General features: G+C 38.7%; 1 protein-coding gene across 1 annotated transcript in view; it reads right to left on the reverse strand.

Moving 5' to 3' along the window:
• The window catches only part of ADGRV1 (adhesion G protein-coupled receptor V1), a 675,247-nt gene that overhangs the window by 596,877 nt on the left and 57,808 nt on the right, over window positions 1-20,562 (reverse strand). Inside the window, exons 19-20 of the mRNA XM_045285199.1 lie at window positions 19,565-20,308; window positions 16,578-16,951 (exon numbers count right to left, since the gene is read on the reverse strand). Coding sequence (XP_045141134.1) covers window positions 16,578-16,951; window positions 19,565-20,308 — 1,118 coding nt within the window. The remainder of the gene's footprint in view (window positions 1-16,577; window positions 16,952-19,564; window positions 20,309-20,562) is intronic.

The raw sequence follows: 20,562 nt of genomic DNA on the forward strand, positions 1-20,562 counted from the left end.
CAAAAAGAAAAACTCCTCTGAGTTCCACAGAACAGCAGTACTCTTATCGAGATGTGTAGCAGGAACTCTGGTGTCTTAATTAAACAGAATCTATCACTCCTGGGGCAATTGTAACTACTTAATTTGCCTTATTGCCCACAGTATTAGATGTCCAAAGTGGCTAGGTTCAGTGGAACCTTTACGGTACTCAGTTCCACCCTCAGCCTTACTTCCAGAATCCAAACTTTTAATATAGTGGATTCTAAAGCATAAATGCAGTAATGTAAATTTCTGGCAAAGATCCATGGAGAATACCAGAAGTAGGGGGTCAGTCTCACTTCTACCTCTTCTTTCATGAGTGTGTATGAACCCTCTTGTTTGATGAGCAATTGTGGGCGGCACAGACTCATATATCAGCCAAGCAATGGCTGCACACACTGCACCCAGGAGAAAAACACACCAATCCCCCAAGAAATTGTCCCTGAGCTGGCTCCTTGGCTGAATAATTCCAGGCCATTCCCTAGCTCTATCAGGCCAGCTGCTTCAGAAGCAGGGTTAATTATTTATATGGCCATGTGGGGCCTATTACACCTTCTTCACATAAAATGAGTCCTTTTGAGGCCATATGATGCAGGTTCCTGGCTGGATAAATAAATTAGGCCTTATTTAATTCTTCACTTGATACAATGACAGAGGTACCAAGAAAGTAAACCCATTAACTTGGGTAAGCATCAATTCTTTTTTTGTTGTTGTTAGGTGGCAACATATTTTGTCAAATAAGGCTCAAGTGACAAAGACCAGCTCTATAAGGTTCCCTAAGCTGTAATTTTCATGGGATCTGAACTCCTGGTCTATCTCCCAGGGAGCTGATGCATGAGTTTGAACCATCAACATCTTTGTTAGATGCTGAGCACATAACCACTGCACCAGCAAGGCTCACAGTTTCAATTCTAGTAAGAAGGAATTGTGATGACTTCTGAGGTTGAAAGGGTCTAATAAGACTGAACCTGTCAGTAGAAGAACAAACAAACTTTGGTACATACACACAATGAAATTCTATGCACTGTTAAAAAAATATTGCCACCACTAAGCACCTCATCATAAGCATCAACTTGGAGAACACTATGCTGAGTGAAATCAGTTAATCACAAAAGGACACATATTGTATGGGATTACTGTTATAAAGAAGGGGGTGGAAAAGCAAGATAAAGACTTTCAAACCCAGGGGAACAGACTTTGGAGGTTACCTAAGCGGGTAGGGTAGGGAGGGAAGATGAAGCAATAGGCTCCGGGGTTAACAGATATTAACCTGCATGAAGGGGAAGATAGGAATCCCCAAGGGAAAGCAGAAAAGTCAAAGGAAGACAGGTAAGGTAAACTATTGGGATTGGTTGATAACTACTTTTACTGTTGAATATAAAATCGATGATTTGAAATCTAAAACCCCCAACTAACTCACAATTTTTAAAAATTGTTAAAAAGAGAATCAATCTGTCATCAAATAGTTCTTTAGATAGTGTTTCGCTTAGATCGACACAGCTTGCTGGTTGGACATTCACCAGTCAGTGTAGTGAACCAGTCTTGCTGGAATGGCGCTCATGGTACAGGACCAACACAAAGGCTCTATCCTGTCATTACTCTTATCTTAGTTCTGTGAGACAAGAGCACTGTGGAGGTAAAGGACAGAGTACAGAGTACGGCAGACATCCAAAGAGTGACATCCTGACTTGCTGTTTGCTGAAAGCCTGTAAGGGAAATCCCAGCAGCTTACTCATATGCCTCTTGGCCAAACGTCCTTGTCCCTTGGAAAAAGTAGCACCGGAATTCTCCTTAGAAGTAAGGATGGTGAGACTTCATCTTACATACTTGGGCATGTTGTCGAGAGAGACCAATCACTGGAGAAGGGCATCATGCAGAGGGGCATCAAGGAGGAGGAAGGCCCACTACGGGATGGACTGACACAATGGCTGCTCAATATGCTCAACGTATGCTCAACAACAGGCTCAAGCACAGGAACAATGGTGAGGGTGGCACAGAGCTGGGTAGTGCTCTGTTCTCTTGTGCACAAAGTTGCTATGGGTCGGACCTGAATCACTGGCACCTAACAAAAACAACAACTTCTCACAGATTTGGGTGGAAATCAAGTAAGTGACTTACATGGTGCCTACTAATATTATATAATAAGTATTCAAAAAGCAAACTATTGAATACATATGGGTATATTATAAACACATATGCACAGTAACAAAAACATTCACATAAATATTTCCTAACTTTACAAAGAAGGTACATGGCGTGGAGGGGTGGGGTGGGGTGGGGGGCACAGCTTTAAAAAGTTCATAGGAAAAAAAAAACATTTATCTATTACTTCTATTTCTCCTTGAACTTTTAAAAACATTTTATATGCTTACATACTGAAAAAGCAAAGTAATGTCCATGTATTTAAAATCCATATCACAACAGAATGGATTTACTGCATTTTCCACCCAAATTTGTAAGCAGATGATTATTCTAAAAGCATTAAACGGGTAAGTCATCAATCTCAACATGTGAAAATCCAACCCTTCCCTTTCGTTGGGAGACATCAATTTAATTCAGATACACTCAGGAATGTGTAGTGGTTCCTGACAGGCTTGCATTTCTACTAAGTCGATGAGCAATGTGGTGGTGGAGAGACTTTCCATGGCTCTTCTACCCATGTCTCTGTAACTCCCATGGTACGATTGGGTGGAACTATGCAAACAGGGACGTGTAACACTAATAGATGGGATTGGTCAATTTTAGTTGCCACTCTCTTGGCTATAAGGATAAGCCATCTTTGAAGCAAGAGCAGAGAGAGAACGCTTAGGACCCTACGAAGAGCATATTCAAGCTCTGTCTGAAATGGCAGAGGCTGAGACCAGAGGCATCAGACTGTGGCATGGAAATCATGGGACAGAGCAAGGGAACCAAGCTGAGACCAGTCTAAGGCAAGGAAACCATAAGACAGAACCCAAGAGCTGTACCAAGACTATGGGACTGGGAGGCAAAGTAATAGGCAAAGACCACAGTCAATGGCTGAGAGGCTAAAGATGAGAGAGAGAGAGAGACTTAGCTGCTGGCTAAGGAGAGGTGTTGCTGTGGACCACTGACTGTATCTTTTTAGTTTACTGATCCCGAACTGCAATAATGTATTCACTCCCCTAATAAATGCCCACAATTAGGAGTATTTTCTGTGAGCTCTGTATAACCATGGTAAAAATCATTGAATCCAGCATAAAAGTAAAATGACCTAGGGGGAACAGCTGGTATCAAAACAGAGTAAAGAAGGATGGAAAGTGAATGCACGTCTGAGTCAGCCTGGTGGCAACAGGGAAACCAGCAGACAGAGCACCTTCCTGGTGCTCCTGCAAAGATCCACAGCAACTGAAAGGCCTTGAGAGAAGAACGTTCTCTATGGAGAACTCACATGGAGAAACGTTCTCTAATCACACTTTAATTTAGTAAAAATGTTATCAAAATTGAAAGCCTCACAAGCTCCTGTACCATAAGACCAGCAAAAAAGTGGATGGTGCCCAGATATATTAATGGACATTTTGATCAAGTAACCAAGAGGTATCTTGACAAAAAGGAGTGAAATCATGGAACCAAATTCAAGTGGAAAACAAATGTCCTAGATCCACTGAGACTGCTGGAACCTTTAAACCAAAACTACCCAATGAAGCCATCATTAAACTGTACAACAGTGTGGGTCAGTTAATAAATCATGTTTACCTTATGCATATCATTCTTCTAAAGAAGTATCTATGAATGGAAATTGATAATCATTCATCTCAAGCACAGATGTGACCATCAAGAAGCTGAGAGCCAAAATCAATAGTGATGATAAATATGAGTAGAAATAATGAGAATGTGGCATAATGTGACATCCGTAACCAAATGTTATTGGACTGTTTCTGGAGAACTTGGAAATGGAAGCATAATGGTTACATATATTGCCCCCCTCCTAAATGTTGTCAAGTTTTAAAGACAAAAAATACATATATCCACACACAATAAAAATGTGTACATGAGTGCTATGTATAAAAATGTAATAGAAAATATAATAAAGACTGTACTCAATAAAGTACATTGTAAAGTCTCAATTAGGGAAGAGCCTTCAAATGTTAAAGGCCCATATAGAAATAACCTGAGATGATCCTTAAAAATTTAGCTTCCAGACTTATGAATTCATGGAGAAATGGCATAATGTCTGAGTTTGCTTTAAATAAAAATTCAGCCTAGAGAGAGTAAAACAAGATGGGCCAACGGCCAATGTTGGAGCTAGGGGACAGGTACACAAGGGTCCATTATTTTACTTTCCTGCCTTCGGTGACTGAATGATAACTGTCTATTGTTTTTTAATTTAGCTTTTTTCACTCCTCCATTTCAACAAGATTGACTTAAAAATGAGGTCCTGGAACAGGAGTAGTGTGGTGGTTATATAATCATTTGTCAATCTGAGGATTAAGAGTGTAGGAATGGAGGAGGGATATAGCCAATGAGGCTTTAATCAGGATATAGCCAATGAGTCCTCTGTGTGGACATGGCCTTCCCCTAAGGATTCTGGGAATTCCTGCTTTTCCTCCTTGGAGGTGGGAGATACCTCTCTCACTCTGCTCACTTGTTCTACTGACAAGACACATAGAACTACACTAGTGCCCTGAGCTGGAGAAGCCACATGGACCCCTGATGCAACCAGACCTCTGAAGATGAAGAAGCCATGTAGAGACCCCTGCCAGTGCTAAGATGCTTACAATGCCACTGGATCCACAGGACTTTTTACCCACTAGCCTGTAATCATCCTGCATTCGGCGACATTGCATGATTCATGAGTCTGAAGAGGATTTTAAGACTGGTATCAGACATATGGGCTAATATCGGACTTATGGCGTTGGACTAAACTGGGTTGGGATGTTTTCTTAATGTAAAATTACCCTTTATAGAAAACTCTTTCTTATACACATATGAGTTTCTATGGATTTGTTTCTCTAGTCTACCCAGACTAACACAAGTAGTACCCAGGAATATGCATTGGACATTTCTGACCAAAATGGTTTACAGGGACACTTTGAGAAATATTGTTCTAGATGTAAGATGTAATTTGTAATGTCATGTGATTAAGATATAAAGAATGTCTTTTTGTTATTCAAAGCTTTTTTCTACAATTAAATATTTGTCTAACTGCCTTTCAAATCATGATATAAGCAAAAGGTCAGTAATATGAAAGGGCATAACATCATGTTCTCATCAACATAACCATCATATCTGTATTTTTCACTAGAAAGAAAAGTCTAATTCCCCAAATCATCTTCTTATCTATAAAAGAGTAAGAGTGAACAAAAAGTGTTTTGAAATTTATTATACTAAAAAAAAAAAAGAAAAGAAATTTATTATACTATGTGTGTGTGTATAAAATGAGCCATGAATAGGCTTTATCTATTGAAATAGAAAATTAAGGTTGAACAATTATACATCCAATTAATTTTTTTAAATTTTGGGGTGATGATTATATCAATATCACTTATATCTAAAGAAATCTACTCATAAGATACAGCGTCACATAAAAACTGGCACAAAGTTGAAATAATAAGATTCTAATTTCCACAAAAGACCTTCCCAAAATGTCTCTAAGTTGATGCTAAGGGTCTTCCTCTTGGTCAGTGGCCGTCTACCAACCTTGTTTCCTTCGGGGATGGATCCCTCCTGGTACTGTGTCCACAGGACATAAGAAAAAGTCTCCTCATCCTCACTCCTAAGCCTAAAATTTACACATGCAAGGCATTGTCCAAATATTGTTAATAAAACTAAAATGAAGTATGAAACCTCATTACTTTTTAATCATGTTGTAGATACTTATATAAGACACGGAGAGAGTGCTGAAAATGGTAGAGAGAAAATAACAGTAGTAGACAGAAAACAACACATGGGCAGCAGTATAAAATTGTCAGCAGGCTAAATATCCTACAAAATAATCCATCTGTTCAATATGGATTCCATTTATCATTCTAATACCTTTTAATTATGTATTATTAAGGTTCTAAAAGGCATATTTTATTCATTCCTTCATGAAAATTTATTAAACCCTGTTACTTACCAGGATAGGGTGTACCTAGTTAGGAGGAAACAAATCACAAAATAATATTTCTCTCTTAATGTATGTTAAGTAGCAAGCTATGACATAAGCTACGCATTTTCATTACTTGTTTAAAATGGGATTATTAAATTTTTTCAAATAAATAGTAGTGTATGTCAAATGAATGATTACACTTTGTAAAAATGAAACTCTAAGAGAAGACTTTAAGGACTTTAAAAAAAAATCATTGTATTGAGGGCTCTTACAGCTCTATGACAATCCATACATACACCCATTGTGTCAAGCACATTTGTACATTTGTTGCCGTCATCATTCTCAAACCATTTGCTTCCTACTTGAGCCCTTGGTGTCAGTTCATTCCCCACCTCCCACCTTCCCTCATGATCCCTTGATAATTTATAAATTATTATTTTTTCATGTCTTATACTGACTACTGTCTCCCTTCACCCATTTTTCTGCTGTCCGTCCCCCTGGGGGAGGGAGGGGAGAAGTATGTGTCAATCACTGTGATGGGTTGGTTCCTCCCTTCTCCCCACCACCTTACCCTTCTGGTATCGCTACTCTCATTATTGGTCCTGAGGGGTTTATCTGTCCTGCTTCCCTGTGTTGCGAGCTCTTGTCTGTATCAGTGTACATCCTCTGGTCTAGTCAAATTTGTAAGGTAGAATTGGGGTCATGACAGTGGGGGGAGGAAGCATTTAAGAAGTAGAGGAAAGTTGTATCGTCGGTGCTATACTGCACCCTGACTGGCTTGTCTCTTCCTTGTGACCCTTCTGTAAGGGGATGTCCAATTGTCTACAAATGGACTTTGGGTCTCTACACCGCACTCCCCCTCATTCACATTGATATCATTTTTTGTTCTGGGTCTTTGATGCCTGGTACCTGATCCCATCGACACCTCATGATCACACAGCTGGTGTGCTTCTTCCATGTGGCCTTTACTGCTTCTCAGCTAGACGGCTACTTGTTTATCTTCAAGCTTTTAAGACCCCAGATACTGTATCTTTTGATAGCCAGGCACCATCAGCTTTTTAAGGACTTCTAAGGCCTTTTTGTCTTTCTCTGAAGAGTAAGGAAGGTTAGACCCAAGTCTCAAATTTTTCAATTACCTCCAATGCATGTGAAAGCTGGACAATGAATAAGAATGACTAAATGAAAAATGACGTCTTTGAATTATGGTGTTGGCAAAGAATATTAAACACACCAGAGACTGGCAAAATAATAATAACAAATCTGTCTTGGAAGAAGGACAGCATGCTCTTTAGATATGAAAATACTGATACTTCTTCTTATGAACGTTGGCAATGTTATAAAGACGGACCAGTCCCTGGAGAAGGACAACAAGATCAGTAGAGTAGAGGGTCAGGGAAAAAGGGAAGGACCCTCATCAGAATGGAGTGACAGAGCAGCTACAACAATGCACTCAAACAGCGATGACAGTGAGGACACAGGACCAAGCCAGTGTCATTCTTCTGTACACAAGGTCCTTTTGAGTCCGCACTGACTCAATGACCCCTAAAAACAACAATGTCTTCAGCAATGTCTAAGGGATTGAAAAAATAATATCAGTTTCACTGCAATAACATAATGAGAAAGCAAGTTACATCATCAGTGTTCTAAGTGTTGGACCGCGGTCAATTTCACTTTGACTAATACAAGTTCCTAACATTCTACTTTTCTATTGAAAGCTCTAATTTCTTTTATCACTGGCAAGGATTGCTAGTTGCTTCCTTGGAAGTCACTGGCTCACTTCCTAGATTTTCAAGAGCATGCCTGCCAAATGCCAAAGTCTGCATAGCCAACCTTATTCTCTCAAATAAAAGTGATTTTCCATGAAAAGAGCAATTGATTCAGCTCATATTTCAAAATGTTCACATAAATGTTCTTGGAAACTATCATATTTTGCAAATGCAGCAGAAATGCATTCATTATATGTCCTTCCCATTTCACGATGTTGATAATTACAGGCAATTTGTCCAATGCCATCTTCATGCTACTTGGTATGTTTGAGTTCATTGTATCAACTAACTCATTTTCTTTTCTTCCTTCACTCTTGACCAAATCTATCTCTCCTAATGACATACCCAAAGTAAGTGAGCCAAAGTCTTGCCCTCCTTGCTTCTAAAGGGCATTCTGGTTGTATTTCTTTTAAGAGAGTTTTGTCCCAGGATTGATGAACCTATAGAGGCAACAAGTTGAGTAAGGGTTTGGGGGAGGAGGCACAGTGGTGGGTGGTGGTGAAGTAAAAGGGAGAGAGACGATGTCAAGGAATCCAGGAAGACAAAGAATGTTTGGAAACTGATTGTGGTAGCAATTATACAATATTGCTTGACATGACTGAACTATGGAATGATATGACATAGATATTAAATCCCAATTAACAATAGTTTTTAAATGCTGTATTAAGGATAGCTGAACAACCACATATGTACAATGGTAAGTGAAAAGATTTTCTATAAAATAATAAAAACCTTTATGTAAATAAAACAAAACTATTAAAATTCAAAAAAGGGGCAGGTTTGTTCATCCTTCTGGAAGTTCACAATATACCATATTCACAATTTATATGCATCAACTATGCTTCTAACTTTTTCATTGTTCAACTTTCACATGAATACCAGACAACTGAAAACCTATGACTTAGTCCTCAAAATGACATCTTTGCTTTTTCACCATTTCAATGAGGTGGCTTTTTTCGTTTTGTTTTGTTTTCCCAGCATATTGGCTGAGTGCAATACATCATTTGAAACACTGATTTTACTTCCATGGAAATTGCTGATTTAAATAGAATAAAATCATTAACAACTTAAATTTTTTTCTCCATTCATCTTGATTCTACTTATTAGTCCACTTGTGAGCATTTTTGTTTTCTTCATGTTTAGACATAATCCATGATTATATACTCACTTAATATGGCCTTTCCAATCATAATACATTATGTGATATATTACAAATCTGGCTTTCATATGCCTATGTTTAATAAACCCATTTTGGAGGGCAGTGTCTGCTAACAAACAGGACAAGGATGAAATTAAGTTCTGTTCTTAGTAGGGGCCACTTTTTTTGTTAATGACTATCTTAGTTACTCTTACTAACAACAGATGTAAGGAGTGGCCTGGGGGAAGTCTGGCTGATTAAGATTAGTAGGAGGAGGCCAGTGCCTACTGGAAACATCTTGCCAGAAGCAGCAGGTCATATATGCATAAAGAAGATACAGTTCATAGATGGAGAGTAAATTATTCTATTTAGGTGAAATGTGATTGCATCACATAACTCCCATCAAACGACCTTTCTCTGCATGGGTCTGGTAAGGAGGTGGGGGAAGATAGTGATAGGATTCGCCTGTGAGTAATTGTGAACAGGATTCCCTGCAAGGCCATCCTGCTGCCTATAAAATGAGCCCACTGAGAGGAAGGTTGTGTAATCTCATCCAGGAGGAGAGTGCATCTTCTGGCCCTAGCATCTGGCTTACCCCTACCTGAATTTGGGATTTTAGACTGAACTGCACCCACCACATGAGACATGTTCTTGAACGTTGATGAGCTCTGTGGGACACTGCAGTGATTCACAGAACCCAGAGACAGGAGGGAAAATACTAAAGGGAGGAGTGGGGGCGGGAAACAGAGCAGACTATCAGGCTGCAAGATTTGGACTTTTGAGATTTTCAGTCTACAACTCCTTGGAACTAGTTTAGTATTTATTCTTATAAAAGAAATCATTACCACAGTCCCTACTGAGATGTTGATCATCAGCAAGTGTTTCAAATGTTCTTCACTTGTGCAAACAAGATTGTGTCATTTATATATGTCGGGTAGTTTATAAGTCTCCTTGCAGTCTTTAAACTGCTTTCTCCACTGCATAAATAATATGAAAGAATACAACCCTGGCAGTAACATCTCCTTCCATTCAAATAACTGCCTCACGATCCATCTACAGCTTCTGCAGGAGCACAAGTAAGTGTCTGGCAAGGCCCATTCTTCATAGTTTAGTCTGTAATTTGCTATAATCTGAAGAGTCAAATACCTTTCATGTAGTCAATAAAAATAGATACATGCATTTCTGGTACTCTATGCATTTAGGCAAAATCCATCCAACATCAGCACTGACATTCCTCATTTTGTATACTCTTCTGAATCTTTCTTGAACTTTCTTGCAGTTCCCTGTCAATATACAGCTACAGTTGTTTTTTATCATTTTCTTTAGCAACATTTTGTTACCATGAAATATTATTTTAATAGGGAGTGTTAAAACGTCAGGCACTAAAGGGCTGATATTTTATAAAATTAATATTTTTTACCAATTCACCTAGTATACTGTTAAATAATAAGTGCAACAAAAAGCTAAACTTACACCATCAAGTTCATTCCAACTCATAGGAACACTGTAGGATAGAATAGACCTACTCCTTAAGGATTCTGAGACCATAAATCTTTGTAGAAGTAGACAATTTCATCTTCAATTGTCAACCTTGCATTTAGCAACCCAACATTTAACCAAACAGAACAACAAAGAGTTCTGTTTGGTTTCATTTCCTTGATTTGTGACAAGCTGTTAACAAACACACCCACCATTGTTTTTCCAATTAAAATGTCAGTAAAGTAAAAATGGCAAATAGCATCTTATTATTTTTATAAAATTAGGATTCATTCTGTAGATTTTATGGAAGGATCTCTGTCGATTTTATGGAAGGATTTTATAGAAGGATGCTTAGACAACATTTTGAAAGTCACTTCTGTAAACAATCAGTAAGTATTGATGATGATGATGATGATGATGATGATGATGATGATGATGATATACTAATCTTGTTCTAACAACACACCCAAAGAAATCAGGGATTCTATAACACTATCTTTAGCATACCAAAGGAAATGTTTCAACCATCTAGAAACACTCAGCTATGCCAAGAAATATGAAGACAGATACCTGGCCAACCAGCACCAAGAGACCCATATGCGTGCCCATTTCAAAAAAAAAAGGGGGCCCAACAGAATGTGTAAATTATCAAATAATATCATTTGTATCACATGCAAGTAAAATTTTGCTGAAGATAATTCCACAATAGTTGCAGTGATATGACAGGGTTCTGCCAGAAAATCCAACCCAGACTCAGAAGAGGATATCAAACAAGGGATATAATTGATGGTATCAGATAGATCTTGACTGAAAGCAGAGAATAGCAGAAACACATAATGCTTGCGTTTTATAGACTATGCAAATGCATAAAACTAAGAATCATAACAAATGATGGAACCATGGATATCACTATGCAGAAAAGCAATTCCAGAACACTTCATTGTGCTCAACTAGACCCTGTCCATAGACCAAGTAGAAGTCATTTAAACAAAGCAAGGTCATGTTACATAGTTTAATAGCAGGAAATGCATGTCAGAGTGATATGATCCCATCACACTTATTCAATCTGTATGCTGACCAAATAATATGAGAAGCTGGACTATACGAAGAAGAATGCAGCATCAGGATCGAAGGAAGGCTTCTTCATAACCAGCAACATGCAGAGGACACAACCTGGCTTACTGAAAGCACAGAGGACTTGAAGCACTTATGATGAAGATCAAATATTGCAACTCATTGTGAAGAAAATAAAAAATCTTCACAACTGCACCAATATATGACATCAAGAAAAATAAAGAAAAGACGGATGTCATCAAAATTTTAATTTTCTTTGGATCCACAATCAATGCTTAGGGTAGCATCAGCCAAAAAAATGGAATGGCATTTGGCATTGAGAAGTCTGCTACACAAGACCTCTTTCAAAGGCTGCAGAGCGAAGATGTCGCGCTGAGGACTAGGATGTCCTGACACAAGCCGCGGTATTTTCATTCACATCACATGTATGCGAAATTTGAGCAATGAACAAGAAAGACTGTAGAAGAACTGAGACATTTGAATTATTGTCTTGGCAAAGAATATTGAAAGTACCATGGACTGCAAGAAGAATAAACAATTCTTTCTTGGAAGAAGTACAGCCAGAATGCTCCTTATCAGTGAGGATGCACGACTTCATCTCACATACTTTGGCCATGTCATCAGGAGAGACCTGTCCCTGAAAATTAAAGGGTCAGGAAAAAAATAGTAAAAAAAGGAAAATTCTCAATGACGTGGATTAACACAGTGGTTTCGATGAAGAATAGTGTTTTGTTCTATTTTACGCAGAGTCACTATGAGTCAGAACTGCCTCACAGGCACCTAACACTATTCTTAACATTTTCAGAAATGAAAGTTTCTTTATACAACATTTCCTTATATCAAATTACAACGTTAAACAACAACACTTTTCCTAAATCAACCACCTTGCTGTTTCTCTTTCCAACATAGACGTCTCCATTATAGGTTAACCAATCAGGTTTTCTTTCTCTTCCAAGCAAGTCCAACTAGTCAAGTGTTGTGGTCTCCAAAAGAAAGTTCCCTCTTCTGCAGGCAAAGACATGGCTGGCCCTCCTCAAGTCCAGGGATTTGGGGTAAAGGGAAAGATGTCTACCTAAGTGAAGGCACAATTTATTCATGGGATTTTCCAGACAAGCCAGCTTGGAAGATATTACTATCATTAAGAAATTCAGAGAAATATTCAGAAGCAGTGCCTCATTTTAGACAAATTTTTACTTTGCTATTTATCTTTCTGTTTTCTCTAGTTTGTCTATTTATGCCATCAAACTGAATGTACATGTGGCTGATATTTGAGTTGCTGTGAACATCTCAGACTAACAAATATTTACTGATTACTTATGCTGCTCAATTCCAAGCACCAAACATATAATAAATAACAAGAGACATTAGCATGCTCAAAGTATCCACATTTTTGCAGTGGACAGGGGGGAGGCACTAAATAATTAAAACTTATTACAGATAACAAAGAGAACTTAGGATATCCTTGATATACTAAAAAAAAAAAAACAATGAAAGTAAGTGAAAGCCTGGAGCGCTCACAGTTGGGAGAAGGGATTATAACACCTCCACTGAGGAAATGTTGGAGCTGAGGCTTGAATGACTGAATGGGAAGATGGAAAAGAAGACAAATGACGCTCTAACCTCCAGTGAAAAGCATAGCAAATCTGACAGAAACATCCTGGCCAAAGGGGGCATTAACCAAGAAGCGGTCACAGCCATGGGCAGGGGCCGGGCCATGAAAAGGAGTGAAATCAGTGTACAAAAGCTAATTTTACATGACAGTAATGGGACACAGATTCCATTTCTTCTTAGGAGGAAAATAAGGAAGTGGGAGGAAAATTAATACTTATTAACTCCAGCAGAAAATTAGCCACAAAAATAAAACAAACCGAGAATGAACCTCAATGAAATGGACCAATCCAGTGCCGGCAACAATCCCCTCAAACCTGACAACCATTATGAGGATGGTACAGGACTACGAGTTGGAGCTGACTCACTGGCACCTAACAACAACAACAACAACAACAACAACAAACTCCACTCAATGCTAAGCTTTGAACCGGGTAGTTGGTCTTATCTCATTTCTCTGTAGTCCCCCACCCCACCTCAGGCCTCTAAGCCACCTCTTGTCTCTAAGTTTATGGTACTGTGATAACGTGTGTTGCTGTGATGCTGGAAGCTAGGTCACTGGTATTTCAAATGCCACAGGCCCACGTAAAGTGAACAGGTTTCAGTGGCACTTCCAGACTAAGAACAGACAATGAAGAATGACTCGACTCCCCCCTTTGGAGGAAGTAGCCCCTGAAAACCTGATGCATAGCTTAGACACACTGTCAGACACCGAGGCTCAGTGAATGGAAGCAGAGCACTGTCAGGGAGAGTGCCAGACTGTGCGCCTTTCCAGTTGGAGGGCGCTGGAAATGGGACCCAGCAGGAGGAGCTGCGTTCTCCGAGCTGAGTCCACCATGGTGACGTGGTTGGAGTAACGCCTGTGGGAATGGAGCCTTCCCGATCTTCATTTGCTGATGGGACACGGCTCAACGTAAGGAAAAATAGTTGTGAAAATCTGCTGGTGATCTGAACTTGGAATATTCAAAGTTCCAATGTTCCAATTGGGAAACTAGAGGTCATCAAAAATGGGGGAAAAAAATGCACGAAAATCAATATCCTAGGCAAAATGGCCAATACCAGGCCATTTTGAATCAGAAAATCATAGGATTTCCTAAGCTCAGAATAACACAATCAAGAGGAATGGCGTGGCATTCATTGTTAAAAAGGACACTGCAAAATCAATCATGAAGTACAGTGCTGTCTGTGATAGCATTGTATCTATTCATCTTCAAGAAAATCAAACCATTACAACTATTAGTCAAATTTATGTACCAATCACAAAAGCTGGTGATGAAGAAATTGAAGAATTCAACCAATAACTTCAGTATAAAATTGATCAAACAAGAAAAATTTGCAAAACCAATGACCTGCTCCTAGCAAATATCTTTTTCCAACAACACAAAAGGTCATTATAGACATGAACTTGTCCAGATGGAATACACAGAAATCAAACTGAACAAGAATGGCAAGGCCCATCTGTAGACAATTGGACACTCCCTTACAGAAGGGTCACAAAGAAGAGACGAGTCAGTCCGGGTGCACTATAAGCACCTGTGAAACATACAACATTCATCTGGTTCTTTAATGCTTCCTCCCCCCCCCCACCAGCATGACCCCAATTCTACCTTACAAATCCAGCTAGACAAGAGCATGCAAACCGGTACAGATAAGAGCTGGAAACACAGGGAATCAGGACAGATAACACCTTCAGGGGCAATAATGAGAGTAGCAATACCAGAAAGGTATAAGGGGAAGATGGAGGAGACAGGGGCAACTGATCACAGTGATCTACATATATAACCCCCTCCCAGGGGGACGGGCAACTGAAAATTGGGTGAAGGGAGACAGCATTCAGTGGAAGATATGAAAATAATTTATAAATTATAATAATAATAATAATAATAATTTATAAATTATCAAGGGTTCATGAGGGAGGGAGAGTGGGAAAGAGAGGGGGGAAAAAGAGGGGCTGATACCAAGGGCTCAAGTAGAAAGAAAATGTTTTGAGAATGATGATGGCAAGAAATTTACAAATGTGCTTGACACGTATGTATGTATAGATTGTGATAAGAGCTGTATGAGCCCCCAATTAAAAAAAAATGGCAAGGCTTCGTCTTACATATTTTGGACATGTTGTCAGGAGAGACCAGTGCCTACCATATTCAGTAAAGTGGAAGCACAGTAAAAATCAAGAAGGTGCCAAGGAGATGGATTGGCATGGAGGCTGCAACACTGGGCTCAGACATAAGAACAACTTTCAGGATGGCCCAGAACGGTGCAGCGTTTCTTCATTCTGTTGGGCACAGCGTCCCTGTGGGTCAGAAGGGACCCGAAGGCCCCTAACAACAGTGAAGCTTCAGCTGCTCACCCTGGAGGCTGCAAGAAGTAATCATTAATGCCGGTTGAACTAATACTATAACTAATCACAGAAAGCTGCATGAAACTTAGCATGTTAAATTTCTCTGGTGATTGAATTTCTATTTACAAGCCTTGTCAGTTTAAATTTTAAAAAATTATTTTTCTTTCAGTTGTTGATTTGTAGGGCATTGTGTTTCCACGTGTAAGGTACTCTAATCCTGTGATGAAAAAGACAAACATTTCAAATTCTCTTCTGAGAGACACAAATCACACGCGAAGCAATAAAACACTTCAGAGAGCCAGTTCCTCCAAATTGCACTACAATGAGACCTACCATCTAAACATTTTTTAAAGCTTTTCTTACGGATATTTTCCTAAATCATTTTAATTTACATATATACATCTAAACATGTTGGTGTCCACTTGCCAAAGGAAAGCCTCTCATTTTTGGCACCCACTCCTGGATAGCGATCTGTTCCTGTTACACCTAACACCTGTGAAGGAGTTTCACGGGCTCTCGTATTACCGAACAGGAAACCAGGATGATGATGCGTCTTTGAAAACTTGGAAAGAACTGATAAAGGAGTCAACAGTCTAATGAATTAAGTTGGCAAAGAAGTTTGATGAGAAGTACTCACAGCCAACACAGAGAAATGCTGCAAGTACCCATTTAATGTGTTTTTCAAATGTGAAAACACCCTAAAACTCATATTTAAATTGTTTTTAATTACAATGATTCTCACATGCTTTCAATATAAAGTATTCTTTTTCCTCATACACTATCCAAAATGGTAGCCCCAAATAATGAATTATATCTGTTGAATTAATTGTGAGCTCTGTGGAGTGCATTAACTTTCAAGCTCTTTGCTAGCATTTAATTTGCTAAGTTCTCACTTCTAACAGCTCAGTAAGCTTCTAATTCTATCTGAGAACTTTTAAGAGCAGCAACCATGTCATTTATCTTTGAAACCAGTCTCTAACATAGTTTAAGGATTAGAGTAGAAAACCAAACAAGCTCACCAGATGAAAGAGACACTTTTATCAAATACAGAACCAACCTACAATACTTTTCCAACCATCAAAATTCCCCACACACGCCCCTTACCTCTGGTATACAAGTTCCTGTGAAACCAAATAAGCCATTGGCATTGTCACTTTTCTGTATTATTAATCTTGCTGTAGTATTTTCTTCAGAAATCCGAGCTCCCCCATGTACTGAGACAAGTTTAAGAATGAACAATTCTTCTCCTTCCTCTTCATTGTCATCTCTTGCAGAAATAATGAATGATTTGTTGGTTTCTCCTTGTCTGAACTCCATATATCCAGAAATGGGGTGTAAATCACTCTTTGCAGGCCTGGCATGAAGTTCATAAATCTCTTCAGGGGTCAGTTTCCGCTCGTAAGACCTCACATCTTGCATCAAACCTGTAAACCTGTCATCGCCATTCTTCCCTGCCCCAATTCTCAGCATGCCAGGACCTAAAAGGAGAGCCAGGTAAAAATGTTACCATCTCCACAATTCTGGTATCTGAATTTTCAAATATGAGTTAGAAAGCAATTTTATTAAAAAGTTTTACTCAATAAGTAAAACTTGTATATAATAGGAAAGATTTACAGCATCGAAAACCCTCTGTAGGATCACAATGGGTCAGCATCATCTCGCTAGAGTAGATTTGGTCTTTATTGCTCTGGAGTGATTGTTAAGAATGAGTCAGGGAGTAGCCCAGGTGGCATAGTGGTTGACACGTTGGACTCTTAATTGCAAAGCCCACTCGGTGAAAGAAAATGAAACTTTCTACTTCAATAAAGAGTTACAGCCTCGGAAACCCACAGGGCAGTTCTACTTTACGAGGCAAAATCAACTCAATGGCAGTGAATTTGGTTTTCATTTGTGATCATTTATGTAATTATAATATTTTGACCTAAAGAGATTAACTCTTTTTAATTTAGGTGTTGTCTTATATTCCATCAACCACTCAAATCACATTTCTGGCCAGAAAAATAACAAAACATACATAAACCACAGGTAAGTATATTACCTTTATTATGTGCATTTGCATAATAAATTTTCCATAATTATTTCTAGTATACTTATAATTAAGGCTTTAAAATGTGTGAAAATGGAATTAAAAGAAACAGAACGTAAAGATAGCTGCTCCATGTATGGCAGTGTAACACATCAGCACTGGTGACTCTGGAGGCAGGACCTGGGAGAAACGCATCGTGAGTGAAACACAGTTGTGAGAGTTCAGCGAAAACGCTTCTTCTGTGGAACCATCGCTCCTCTTTATCCAAACTACTGACAGTGAATGTAGAAACAGCAGATGACTCGACAGAAACAACTTCGTATGCAAACTTCAGGGACTTTTGCATTTCTACATCACTCAGCACAGAATATCATGCACTTGGTTTGACACCTAGCTTTGTTTAAAGAAATGCAACATTCCCAATCATTGGCACAGTGATTGGTTGGCTAAAACTACCCCACAGTTAGAACTGTTTCATAAGTAGTACTGCCAGCAGTATAGGCAAACACAGCAACTTTTCTGCATAGAAAGCATCTATACAAATACAGTTTTCCTAACTGAACATTCATTAATTGGAATTAATTTCCCATCTTGTGGAAAGTTTATTCAGAAATTGTGTTCCATAAATGTCTGTCCGTACAATGACTGTGAAAATGTTGAGTGACACATTAATGTCACAGACAGAAACCACACACCTATGCAGTGTGGCTCACTCTATATTTACTTGTAAAAACACCCACATAGTTGAAATATATGATGTCAACAGTACTAGTCTAGAGGGTCCGTTATGCTCATTCCAGGATAAGTGTATAAAAGAGCTTGAGTACTTTTCTTTCATCACTTGATCATTTTCTTTAAAATCAACTTTTTAGTATATTTTTAAAATCATTTTATTGGGGCTCATCCAACTCTTATCACAATCCATACATGCATCAATTGTGTAAAGCACACTTACACATTTGTTGCCCTCATCATTCTCAAAACATTTGCTTTCCGCTTGGAGTCCTGGAATCAGCTCATTTTTCTTTTTTTTATATTTTTATTTTATACATGCTGCTTTTAATTAAAATGGAATCACTAAGAATAAACTTTACTAAATTGGCTTTATAAGATTTATAAGCTTCACAGAATAATTAGACTGGGATTTTTAAACCAATTGTGATTAGCAATGTAAAGTAACTATTGAACTTAAATCAAATTTTTAGAAACTTATTTTTCCCCCCTTTGTGATCTTAACCAATTTGAATCCTTCAAGGATTTTCCTATACTATTTTTGGGAGAAGAGATAACGTGGGAGGGGAGGACTGATGCATGCATGATATTTCATGAATTCAACATTCTTTACTACAGCTGATCAATGATTATAAACAAGATGCCTCTTATGTAGTATTAAGATACTGAACCTTGGATTTTATATTGAATATAGGATTTATTTCGGATATTCAATTAGTCATATGATTCTCAGCTGTCTAAGGACTAGATCTAAGATTATTCCCTTGAGAAATGTTAAATTATAAAGAATAGATTTTGAGACTGATTAATTCTGAAATGAAACATCCAGGTTAAAACACCTACTTTTTCCCCGTAGGAGTAGACATGAACAAGCTGGGCAAGCCAATACAAAGTATATGACTATCCCGTATGATCTGACATCTGTTGCTGGTCAACACAGGACTTTTCTTGTGTGATGCTGAACTTACCACTATAGCACAAGTGCAATGTCAGTGGGTTATCTGGAGTAACATCTGAAAGATGGGCTTGTTTGTGTTTGCCCTTTAAAACTATTAGTTTTTCCCTATCTCAAGTTTGCTTTGCATCTATCAGAGTTAAGTAAAATCTTCAGCTGCCTTATCAGGAGTGCTGTGAGGGTAACACTTTTTCTGCTTTTTTCATCTTTTATTTAGTTTAATGTACTATTTGATTTTGGGTTGAATCAATGTAAATGGAAATTAAACACAAATTTGAATGAACAACAACAAAGAAATGAAACCAAAGTATAGTTTTTAAATGACAGTTTTATTTTTTTAATAGGAACTAGTATCCTAATTATGAAGAACACACTCACCGTCCATAATGGCTTCTCCTTTAAGGCTCTTAATTCCCCTGGGCATTGCATTTCCATCGAGGTAAAATTCAAGTATGCCATCATCCAAGATGATTAGAAGATGAAGCCAAACATGTTCTTCTAAATATTTCCTAGCAGTCGCCTTGGCAATATACGTAACGTTGGAACCCAGGGTTTTGTAATAAAGGGAAAGTGTCACATGAGATTCATTCGTGTGGATTTTTACCCCGTAGTAGATGTTTCCATTGCCACCATCCTTTGCTAGAACAAATCCGTTTGTATTGGCCTCAGGCATTACCCAAGCTGAAAAGGTAAAGTTGGCAATTGTGTTGTTCCTAGAGGGATGGTATTTAGGATGAACTGTCCCAAAAGCGCCCTCTCGTCCACTGAAGTACAACGCATCCGTTCCACTATAGGGCCGCCGCAAGTGAGGTTGTAAACGCACAGTGCTGGGATATTGACCAACCAGTAAAAAGTCTATCATTGCAGGCAAACCAGCCACGAACTCGCTGGAGAGAATTTCCCACCCTACTCGTACATCACCAAAGACACCCTGTTGCCTCAAAATAGTGAAGTTGGTTATGTAAGACATATCATCTTCTGAGGGCACATCTTCTGCCACTTCTCTCTCTAAACACTCTGGATCCAAGAGGAAGACTCCAAAGGGGTCGTCATTAAGCGGAATCATTACAGTCACCTGGAGATTTGTTTCTGCTAGTTGGCCCCCAGGACCTGGGGAGCCACCTGTAATAAGAGAATGCATAATACATGAGAAAACAGATGTTGAATTACTTCCTAGCATAAGGTGATGCCACCTCCCATCTGTCAGCTTGTCATATTGTGCTGGCTTGCACATTGCCATGGGGCTGGAACTCAGGCCATTAATATTTCAAAGACCAGCAGGGTTACATACAGTGGAGAGGTTTCATCAGAACGTCTGGACTCAAAACGATTAGGCCGCAAGGCTTTGGTACTCTCTTTCTGAAACTTGGCCACTG

Source organism: Echinops telfairi, unplaced genomic scaffold, assembly GCF_000313985.2.
Source record: "Echinops telfairi isolate 266 unplaced genomic scaffold, ASM31398v2 ScPeMD7_7469;HRSCAF=8507_1, whole genome shotgun sequence".
In the NCBI taxonomy this organism is placed as follows: Eukaryota; Metazoa; Chordata; class Mammalia; order Afrosoricida; family Tenrecidae; genus Echinops; species Echinops telfairi.